Genomic DNA, 12003 nt, shown 5'->3' on the forward strand with positions numbered 1-12003 from the left:
GGTGGGGGAGAGGGAGAGAGGCAAACCATGAGAGACTCTTGAATGCGAGAACAAACTGAGGACTGATGGGTGTGGAGGGGAGTGGGGAGATGGGCATGGAGGAGGGCACTTTTGGGGATGAGCACTGGGTGTTATATGGAAACCAAGTTGACAATAAACTATTTGTAAAAAAAAATAAAATAAAATAAAATAAATAAAAATTAAAAAAATAAATTCAAAAAAAATAAAATAAAAGAATGAGGTATTGTCATATGCAACAACATGGATGGATCCAGAGGGTATAATACTAAGTTAAGTAAGTCAGAGAAAGACAAACACCTTATGATTCCACTCATATGTGACATTTATGAAACAAATGAACAACAAAAAGTAGACAAAAAATAGACTCTTAAATCCGGAAGAAACCAGTGGTTCCTAGAAAGGAAATGAGTGTGGGGACGGGTAAAATAGATCAAGGGGATTAAGCATATACTTATCTTAATGAGCATGGAGTAATGTATAAAATTGTTGAATCATATTGTACACCTGAAACTAATACAACGCTGTATGGTGATTATACTTTAATAAAAATAAAATAAGAAAAGGGGGGAAAAAAGAACACCAATGATGAAGATGATTCTGGACAAGACAATGATTTATTGTAACTGGAAGTCTGAAGCCTCCAACTTTTCCTTCACTACGCTGAAGTTTCTGGATATAAACACACACACACACACACACACACACACACACACACAGAATACCTTATAAGGGAAGCTCATTTCTGGGAAAGCAAAGTCATCTCTAATGTGCTATCTCAACATTCTACTACCGCAAAAAAAATCCTATCTTTAAAAGAAATAGTAAAAATATGTGTGCAGCTTACCCTTGCCAGGAAGAGGCAGAGAATAAAGAAGGGTGTGTGCATGCGCACATTTGTGTTTGTGTTAGAAGGGGATATATTCTTGGAAAAAAATAAAGATTAAGATGACTGAGATAAGAGAGACCATCTTTTCGATGGTGCTACATCAAAATATTGGCATTCAACTAAAATCACGGTAAGTATTAGGGGACAACTTATCCACTGAATAACTGAAGCTCATTATCTTCTAAGTTAGAATAAAATCTCATGGTTAGGCCTCTGGGAAAATAAACTACCTTAACTGGAACTATATATACTCCTATTCAGAAATTTTTAAAGAGTCCATTAAGCACGAACCGAGGCTTAATATCCAAGAACATCAGTATGTTATTGTAAACATTTAAACAGGGCTGGGAGAGAATACAAATGCCCCAAGCCAGCTAACAAGTGGGTGCTCCTTAAAACAAGTATTCTTTAAACCAGAAACTTCTCAAGAGCTTCTCAGTAAAAAATTTAAACGTTACCTGTGTGGGTAAGATCTAATATTTTCTTCTGATCTCTGTGGGATTATCTTGAAGACCACCTTGGGGGCATATACCCTCACAAGAAAGAGACTTTCATGATGAACATCTGTTTGGGGAGACACTGTGCTGAGAGCCAGCAGGAAAGGGTGAGAAGGAAAACCAAACACCTTTCCCTCCTCTGTTATCCCAAGCAGTTTATCTCTAGCCTGACTTGCAATCCCTCTCAGCAAAATTACAGTCCAGAGCTTACTGGATGCCGCTTTGTAGCTTGACGTTTGGAGACCACACATTTCTACTCAGGCACACAGCTCAAGTCTCAGCCTCCTGTTCCTTACATGCCAGGCACAAAATTGTTTCTGACAAGTCAGGTAAATACGGTTTCCCTCACAGCTACATGTGCAGTGATGCTTTAGTCTTCTCTCCCTCCTGCCATCACAACCACTAGTTCTGTCATTTAAAGCTAACGTTCCACGGGATCCAACAAAACTACCGAGAAGAGAAACACTAGCTGGGTTTCAGAGAATCTGTTTCAGAAAACAAATGGGAGAAGTACTTTGATGGCTTTCAGCAGAGATGTACGAGCTCATCTTATAACTCGGTCGCTGCAAGGGCAGCAGGACCTGGAGGCTGGGTTCAGGGTGGCAGAGTCCTCTGGCTTGACAGAGAGAGAGAGAGACTGTTGTTTGAAAACAAAGTCAGGAAAATTTCACAACTTAGCTCTGGGCCAAGGAACTTTTGAGAGCTTGCCAGGTGATGTGGAACAACTGAAATATTTAAGAAAGTGAACGGTATAGGAAAAGAAAATAATCTTGAAAAGATTACCACCCGGACCCTCCATTACCTTATCCGAAGGGGTTCCACTCTCCACAGAGATCTGGCTCGAGTCCCAGCTCCCCCAGCTTCATAGAATATCCTCCTGTGAGCAGAGTTGGAGATTAGCTCCCCTGAATGTGACATTGATCAGCACTGGGGAGGGAACAGCTCCCTGCAGAGACTGTTCAAACCCCGCCGTTTTTCTAAGCCCTCATGGAGTCAGCAACACCAAAAGCCTGAGTCAAAGAGAAACACAATTTCCCAGTCTCAATCTCTTAGGAGGGAAAAAAGGTGCTAAAGAGGAGGGAACTGCTCACCACATACAGATAATGGACACTCACGTACCATCAGGGGTACGATGAAAAGGATCGTCTCCATTTGCACACTGTCAAAATAGCCTAATCCCATGCCATCCGAGAAGATACTAAATGATCCAGTTCTTTTAGGTTAGGCTCTTTGATGCCATTTCACATCTCTTAAAAAATGTATTTGTACTTTTAAAACACAGACAGTACAGTATGAATTCATTTCAATTATTCTAGCATGTCCAGAACAAAGCTTTATGCTCAATTGCTATAGTGTCCATCATTTTATCACTGTTCTGTTGTCTCCTTTCCTGGATTAAAGATAATCTTTTAACGTATTTTTTAAATAAAGTGTTTATTTTGGAGTAATTTTAGGTTTACAAAAAGTTGCAAAGATAGTACAAGGAGGTACCCAGTTTCACTCACTGTCCCCTAATGTTATCTCTACTATACATAAATGTACATGCCACATTTGTAAAGATGACAAACCAACACTGATATGCCATCAGTAGCTAAATTTAAGCCTTGACTTGGATTTCAGCAGTTCTTCCATTAATATTTATTTTCCTGTTCCAGGATCCAATCCAGGAATACCAGAATGCATGTAGCTGTCCTGTCTCCCTTCTCTCCTCTGGCCTGTTCTTAGTGTCTCCATATTTTCCATGACTTTGACAATGTTGAGGAGCAGTGGTCAGGTATTCTGTAAAATGTCCCTTGATTTGGGTTTGCCCGATGCTTATCTGATGATTAGTAAACTCTTATTTTTCAGTCCATACAATAGGACCAGTCTGCCCGTAAAAGTGAACTATCCTTATTGAAGAGTATGTCTCATGAAAAGTGGTCCCAGATTACCAGGTACAATGAATCCAGGCTCTTTTTGAGACTCTTGTGACCTTAGATCAAGGCTTTTCACTTAACTGCATTTAATTGCACAAATTTAAAATCCTACCTCCACCACAGATTTGTCTACACTACAACTGAATCACTCAAGCCCCCCGAGAATCTTGATCTAGATTTTGAGACAACAGGTAATCAATAGAGGTGAGGAGAAAATGGGTAATTATTATTTTTTACCTGAATAAGTAACGTAATTATGAGCTGGTTGAAAAATAGCGGCGTGGGAGGTGGGCAAACCTCTGTCTGACTCTTAGGTGTATGACCTTGTCAAGTCCCTTCACAGCTCTGTACTGAGCTTTGTTATCTATAAAATGAGCCTAATTAAGGACTTAAGTCACAGAATGCTTGTGAGAAGGTAATGTGTTTTTTAAAGTAAAGAACGGGCACAAATATGTTCACAGATGTACAGAAAAATGTGCACTGTAAATTTATTAAAAAATTTGTTTTAATTTTTTTACATTTATATTTGAGACAGAGAGAGACAGAGAGTGATCAGGGAAGGGGCAGAGAGAGAGGGAGACACAGAATCTGTAGCAGGCTCCAGGCTCTGAGCTGTCAGCACAGAGCCCAACATAGGGCTTGAACTCACGAACTATGAGATCATGCCCTGAGCTGAAGTCCAACACTTAACTGACTAAGCCACCCAGGCACCCCCATCCAAATTTTGCTTAAATACAGATGTTTATAGGGGTGCCTGGGTGGCTCAGTAGGTTAAGCATCCAATTCTTATTTTGGTTCAGGTCATGACCTCACAGTCTGAGTTCGAGCCCTACATTGGGCTCTGCACTGAAAGCACGAAACCGGCTTGGGATTCTGTTCCTCTCTTTCCGTTGCTCCCCCACTTGTGTTCTGTCTCTAAATAAACTTAAAAAAAAAATTTTTTTAAATACAGATGTTTATATCATATATAGAAAAACACATTACATGGCACAGAAACAATGGAGCATGACATTACCTCTGGGTGGTGGGATTATAGAACACATTCTAAACCTTGTCCAAATGTACATGGAACCAGGAAACACACAGTAAATATTAAGGAAGAAATCTTGTGTGACTTGAGAGCTCTAACTGCCCAGGTGTCTCCAGGCCAGGCCTAGAATGGTAATGGCATTGCACTGACCTCCTAGTCATGCACACTTGCTGAGGTTTTCACTCCTGCATCTCCCCATTCAGGACTGAAAGTGTCTCTCAGGTGAAGAGGGTAGAGCAGCTCACCCCAGGTCACAGGTTTAGAGAATTCTTTCCCTTTGACATCTGAAGGATTCTGGAAGATTAGTCTCTCCCACCTGGGAAACTTGAGGGCCTCCTGCTCCATTTAATCTGATGAGGTTGCAGAGGTTGAAACAACCTGTTCCCATTTTCTAAGACAATTACCCAAGGAGAGGTGTAGAGTGGGTGGTGAGCGAGGTGCTTTGAAAGCTTGGCTGACAGCTTAGCCTTGGCTTCAATAGGTTAAGTGACTTACCCCAGGGAGCTTGACAAGCCAGAGGCACAGCAAAAGACCAGAGCTCAGAATGCTAGATTGTTACTCTACCCGGCTTGGTGCTTTCAGGCGTTAGAAGGAATAGAAATGACTTCCTCTAGCAAGTCAGCCCCCTCACTCTGGAATCGTCTGCATGCCTTAATGGCTGCTGGTGTCTTTTTGTGCGAGTGTGCTCTTGATTCCCTGTTCCTTTGTTGTCTCCCAGATTTCACTATTCCTGGCCAAACTGGCCAGTTTTGAGGAGTTTCCTGACTACACGAGACAATGAAGAGGCTGCATCCTCTTTTGATTGAGACCCGCTGATAAAGAAACTCAGGTTGTAGAACAACCTGCTTACTCACCCCTTCATGCTGCCTTACAAAGTCTCAACCCCTTCCTGCTTCCTTTAAAGGAAAGGGATAAGGCTTTTTATTTTTATCTGTAAATCCCCCCCCCCCCCATACATATTAGATGCTGTGGAATCCTCAACCAAGGAAAGGTCTCCTTTGTCTTATTTCAGTGATGGGATGCATGCCTGCTTCAGGATGCCCATTTGGGAAATTCCTCTCCATCTCTTTCACTCTCCCCAGCACCTCCTTTCAAATATTTGTACAGTCTTTCCTTTATGTCAGGCTCTTGTTGAAATACTTGACAGGAATGCCCACCAAATGGTGAGCTTCTCCAAGCAGAGTTTCTGCCCAGGCTGCTTCTAATTTGGTTCAAATTTAATGACGGGGGTGTGGCGGGGGTGGGGTCAAGGGTCATGCACAAGGTTATCATTTCATTTTTTTCCAAATTCCTGCCCTTTCAAGAAGGACTGGAATATGAAGAAAGAACTAGTGAGTTCAGATGTGTTCCATCTTAGTGGTAGCTAACAGCAAAACTCATAAAACTTCAGGTCTTTATCTACCTGCAAATCTTCTTTACTGCAGAATAAGATATTAAAGAGACAGGTCCTAGGCTATTGCATCATTCTACCATTTAAAAAAAGAAAATGAAAATCACAGTTGCAAAGGATCATATGACATTGTTTAGGGTAGGGAATCCTTAATTCTAAGGAAATTAGGTCAGCTTAACGACCTACCTCAGAGATAACTGTCAGTTAAATGGACCAGTGCCAGAGAGAAAGTGAGTGAATTAATTAGGCACTTGCCATAGGTCTGTATTTTATGCATCCTAGATAGTGTTCTGGGTCACATCTGGTTCCCATCCATGGAGAGATATTCAGAGGACAGAGCAAGTAGGAAGAGATTCAGCACAATAGGGATACATACTGCCGATGCATGGTATCTAAGACACACATTAACATGTTCGAGCACATCCAATTTTTTAAGAAATATTTATCACATATCTATAGTTACAGGGGCCAAGCTTTTCATGCTCTTCCTTTGATGATCAACAGGCTTACAAAGGACACTTCAGCATGAATTTAAGACCTGGATTAGCATCTTCTACCTCCTGGTTTTGAATTTTTGAAAAGCATTTGTTGAGGAGTTAAGCAGAGGACCACAGACAGCATCACCCTCCATAGTCTCCTCTAAATGCATGCCTTGGCACAGTCCCTGCTGAATCGAGTGCCTGTTGGTTATTGGTATTTGGTTTCTCTAATCTTATTTGGTAATAAGGAAAATGAAATCACCAAACTCCATTTAAATTACTTAGCACATGAGAGGGGAAAAAAGAGAGATGATCTGCCTTTGAAGAGCCTGGTGAATGACTTGCTTAAGTGCGCAAACTCACTAGAACAATTGGTGGGTGCTTCAATCGACAATGATTGCTGTGAGAAACTCCTCAGAGAAGCACTCAAGGAAAATGAAGGTACTGGAAAGCATGACAGAACTGCTTACCTAAGCAGCAGCATGTGTGCCCAGGTACCCCTGTGCTTGAGCTCCAGGGCGCTGCCATTCCTATGTTACAAATTGCATCCCATGGCTGGGTACAGTTGATGTCCATTGACCAACGCTTACAGAATCCATCTGTGGATTAGTCTGATCCTGAGTCATCTGAGACTGGAGACAGCTAGGAGAAGGCTGATGCTATTGGCTTACCTGTGCTGGGAGTCATTCTGGTCTGTAGATGGTATCGTCAAACACTCATCATGACCATGGAAGAGACGTACGACATGCCCACCAAGTAGGTACCCTGTGAGAGAATTATATTCTACTATGAATTGATGGGAAATTTAATAATGAGAACACCAGGTTTAAAAAAGAGTAAATTCATGCAGGGTGGAGTCAGTTATGGAAAACACCAAGAAGGAAGCATTTGGAAAATGGCAGATTTCATGAATTCTGGCCTCAGGGAGAAAAAACAAAGTCAAAACAATTCTTATTATATTTTTATTTTTTTATTTTATTTTATTTTAGAGACAGAGAGAGTGAGCAAACATGTGAGAAAAGGGGAAGGAGGAAGGGAGGGAGGGAGAGAGAGAGAGAGAGAGAGAGAGAAACCGACCCCCAAGTAGGCTCCATGTTCAGCACAGAGCCCCATGTGGGGGTCAGTCCCGCAACCCTGGGACGATGACCCAAGCCAAAATCAAGAGAGTTGCAGGCTTAACCGAGTCACCCAGGCACCCCAAGAAAGTTAAAACAATTCTAACATTGAAAGTTAAATAGAATTTCAGAGATGAGCAAGTCCAACATCAAAATGTAGGGTGAAAAGTGTTGATTGAGATCATAAGGAAAATTATGTTGCTAGTATTAGGAAGGGAAGGATTTTCCAGTTGCTTAGGAAAATGCACCCAACACAAAATTCCTGGATAAGCTCTTACAATCTTGAGGTGTCTGTTTTGTAGCCAAATCCCAATCAAACTGCAGTCATGGGGAATAAAGAGGATGCTGGGAAGGAGGGCAGCAAACTGTTATTAAGAGCTGCCTTATGGGAAGATGGCTTTCGAATGAATTTGACAGACACAGATTAAACCTGGAGGCCCATCTTACGGCACAAAGGAGGGCAAAATGACATTCCAGTATCCCACAGTGGATGAGCCATTACCAATAAGCACTTAGCTTTCAGCATAAGCAATTTCAATAGCCATGGAGTTCCAAGATGTATGGGAAACAATGAGCCTCAAGGACATGATGACCCATTAGTCTTCAAATAAGTTCTGTGCCTTAATTCAAAGAACAGACTAGGAGCAGGACTCCAGTCTGAGGTTTACCTTGTATGACAAAAACAGAATTTGGCAATCTGTTATCACTTTGTGTAAAAAAAATTCTCTAGGTTAGTCTGATCTCAGGAGACATATGGACTTAACATGCTCCATGTCTGCATTGGGACTTAAAAAAAAAAAAAAAAATCACACAGCTAGATCTTACTAGAGGCTACCAAAGTATTCTGGGTTTGAATTAACACAAAGAATGAGAAATCATGCCAGAGGAGAAAGAGCTGTTTATCAGTGCATCTTGTACAGGGACAGAGCAATATCCCATAGTTTCTTTTTTTAACCAGGAGAGGCAAGTTCTTCTTAAACTTTCTTTGAATATTCACAAATCCCTTCCCAATTTTCCTCTACCTACTTCACTTGTATAACCTTTTTTTACATTGAAATAATTCATGTATACTGTAGGGAAAATCTTAACAGCCAATTTATTTAGAAAAATTAAAATCTTCCATGATCATGCTCTTGATTAAACTCTCTGTCATCTTATGGTGGTGAGGCCATGCCCCATTTGGCTCCATCATTTGCAGTCCTCAGCCTCCTCCAATCAATACTCTATTCACACAGAGAAAACTGCCAAGTGCCGGTGCGCTGTGGCTCTTCCTAATTGAAATATATCAGGCAATATTCAGGAAAGAAGGGTCATGAGGAGGATCACTTATGCTCTCAGGGCTGGAGTGGGCTTCTCACCAGGGGATGCTGAGAGGGCATTTTCTGTAGGGCCAGACGACTCAGGTGACGAGCCATCCAGGCTAAATTAGAAGAGCACTCAAAACTTCGATAAGAACCTTTCTGACATGATTTGCAAACATTCCTTAATTAATCTCCACAAGTTGTCTGTTGTGACTGGGAAATATTTTTATTCCTACAGTGAAAACGAAAAATTAACATGGAGAAGATTCAGCCAACACTCTTCCTTGACGAAGACTGAACCCCAGAGCCTCTTGATTCCTGATAGAAAGGGAATAACAACAGACTCAGGGTGGTGAGTTAGTTTCAGTGTAAAAGGAGAGGGCGAAGTATAGCCTGTCTTTTTAAAGCCTTTCACAAGTTGCCGAAAGAGTTAATAATCCATCATTTCCTGACTGTTTGGCTACAATGTGAGCCTTCTAAAACTGGAGCAGTGCCTTGACATCCTTAATTTTCCCTCTGTTTTCAAACATCGTTTCATACAAGAGAATTCCCAGCTTGAAAACACTTGCCTCAAGATTAAAATTTGGGTTAAAGCTGTGGTATGAATATTTCTTTAAAATTCTGATCTTGCTGTAAGGTGCTAGAATATAATATGATAACCTATAGGGTCACTGGCATTTGATTATTCTGCTCAGCTGCAGTATTATCCATGGGTAAGGTAAGGCCAGTATATTTATTCTATAACGTAAAAGGTGCATTGACTTTGCCTGGTTCCAAGAAATAGGATATGTTGAACAAACTTTGATGATCTTACTTCCAAGGGAAAAATAAAACACTGAGAGCATTTTGTTTTTGTGAAATGGCCCTCCATAAACACAAGTAAAAACAAATGGCCAAACACACTTTTATTATAGAGAAAGTCCTTCCATCTGCCTGGAGAGATGCGCTGGGAAGAAAGAGTAACAGTATCACCTCCTTGGCAAAAAATCTCTTCTAAGACTGCAGTAGCTGGGGCCTATACACTTATAACGAGTAATTATAAATGAAAAGGAAAAGTCAGCGGGAGAAGGAAAGTACATATCCAAACCCTGCATGCATACATACTAAAAGAAGAGTGGGCTCTAAAGATTAAAAGATGTTGTCAGGAATGCCCATGTAATCAGAAACTGGGACAGAAAATCATCCATACCCACATCAGAGAAAGACATTCAGGTGGACTAAAATAATGCTAGCTGTGTAGCAAGGCAGTAGGTAGGAGCTGGGAAACAGCAGAAAATGTCAATATATACAGCTCAAGACAGACTGGAAGGTTGATGACTGAATGCACTTTAAAAAAGCACACCTTGGGGCACCTGGGTGGCTCAGTCGGGTAAGCAGCAGACTTCAGCTCAGGTCATGATTACATGGTTCGTGGGCTTGAGCCCTGTGTCAGGCTCTGTGCTGACAGCTCAGAGCCTGGAGCCTGCTTCAGATTCTGTGTCTCCCTTTCTCTCGGCCCCTCCTCCCATAGTGCTCTGTCTCTCAAAGGTGAATAAATGTTAAAAAAAAAAAAAAAAAAAAAAAAAAAAGCACACCTTCTTCAATGCTACTTCCTGAGCACGTAGGATGTACGTTCCACAGTGTTTGCATAAAAGAGGCATCCACTTGTATGTTCCCATTGGAAACGGAGAGATGCTATAGCAGAAACAGAAATGAGACATCCTTTAAATAACTGGGCTCATCCTGGGAGAAGGAGCTCACCTAGAATTCCAAGGACTGAGTTCAAGAATCTCACTGTCATCAGGCTCTTTGTGCATAGCCTGTGGGAGACTGCTGCACTCAATCCAGGAGCATGCTTCAAAGGGGGACACTTCCTTCAGGGAAGAGGAGGTTTTCAGCTATAGAGGTAGCAAACAAGTGTTGACTTCATCCCTCAGCTGGATCCCTGATTCAAAAGGAAGTCATAAAATGTCTATTCGTGCTGGGAGAAGAGAATTCACAAATGGGAACAATTACTCTGGCATTTGTTCCAGGCCAAGTAAAATCTGCTGGCAGGATGGGTGCCAAGAAGCTTACAAACCTCTGACACTTCTCTGATATTCAGACACTGAGGGCTTGATTCAGCAATGCCTACCACTCATCCCCAGGTGCAAAATCTCACCAGCATCTTTCAACCACTGTGACATCCCATTCGCCAAGAGCATTTTAAATTCCCCATTTCTCCAACATAAGCTTATTTTCCTAGACCCTGTTCTTTTCAGCTGGTTCGCTGGACAAGAACTAAACCACATGAGAAATTCAGAGTAATAGTAGCTCACGTTGGTTTTTCTTAGAACGTGCCCGGGGCATTGTGGCAGAGTTTGCTGGGCACAATACTCTCATCTGAAAGGATAACTAACAGTTAAATTCAGGGCCCCATGACAACGTGACAAGGGAGAGAATTCAACATCTCTCCAATATACTGTGGAAAAGTTTCTTATCCTACCCAACCTATTGTGGCTCATTTCGCCTTGGCCATTAGTTCTTAAAGGAAAATATTCTAGAAATGAAAAGATGCCTGGTAGGAGGTACTTACAAGGTATCTTTCAGAAGACACACTGACGAGGATGAGGTCATCACCAATTCGAACTTTCTCTCCCTCGGATCTCTGTTTGGAAGCAGGATGTATGGTCCACCAACAGGCTTCTCCTACATAAATGCTCGTTGAGTTAGTCATTGCTTCATGGAAACCAGAGTCCCTAAGTCTGTCCCTCATTCTCCTTTCTCCTGAGAACAATCCCTCAAGCACCTATGTGTACAGATAAACAAACCCCAGACCTCAATTTCTATTCAGCCCCATATCTGCTAGACTATGTCTATCACTTTCATGAGTTTTGGAACAGAGTTTTGGAGAGAGTAATGGAAGCCAGAATCTTTCAATATTTTTAATAGATGTAGAAAAATGTTTTCATCATAGGTACTTACAAATCTTCGTGGGTCTACTGACTACTTACACACTTTTATTTGTGCCACACTCTCCATGAAATTCTACTAAAACATAAGCAATTGTACTAAAAACATTAGAGATTTTCAAAAGGCCCGAATCTACAAAGACTCAGACAGCCGATGAGAAGTTGATAGCAAAGAAGAGAATTTGGAAAAAATAAAGCAGATAGATGCTTTCAGTGAAGAGAAGCTAACACCCAAGTCTTCAAGAAATTAAGAAAAGGGAGAAGTTGATCTCAACAAATAAAGTCATCCTTGCTTTGGATCTCCCAGAAGTCTCAGGGATGGGAGGTAAGTTACTTGTGAAAGTACCAGCAGAATATGGGCTTGAAAACAAGAGAATGGGCTAAAAGCTATAAAGGAACTGTTAACTCCTGGCCTCCTCCTCTCTACCCTGCATAGCC

The 12003-nt window shown here is 41.4% G+C and overlaps 1 protein-coding gene across 1 annotated transcript in view; it reads right to left on the reverse strand.

Moving 5' to 3' along the window:
* The window catches only part of RYR3 (ryanodine receptor 3), a 364667-nt gene that overhangs the window by 287925 nt on the left and 64739 nt on the right, over positions 1 to 12003 (reverse strand). Inside the window, exons 6-9 of the mRNA XM_039247258.1 lie at positions 11190 to 11302; positions 10210 to 10309; positions 6891 to 6984; positions 2207 to 2281 (exon numbers count right to left, since the gene is read on the reverse strand). Of these exons, the coding sequence (XP_039103189.1) occupies positions 2207 to 2281; positions 6891 to 6984; positions 10210 to 10309; positions 11190 to 11302 (382 nt within the window). The remainder of the gene's footprint in view (positions 1 to 2206; positions 2282 to 6890; positions 6985 to 10209; positions 10310 to 11189; positions 11303 to 12003) is intronic.

The sequence above is a fragment of the Hyaena hyaena genome, unplaced genomic scaffold (assembly GCF_003009895.1).
Source record: "Hyaena hyaena isolate Hyena2069 unplaced genomic scaffold, ASM300989v1 scaffold_292, whole genome shotgun sequence".
NCBI classification, from domain to species: Eukaryota; Metazoa; Chordata; class Mammalia; order Carnivora; family Hyaenidae; genus Hyaena; species Hyaena hyaena.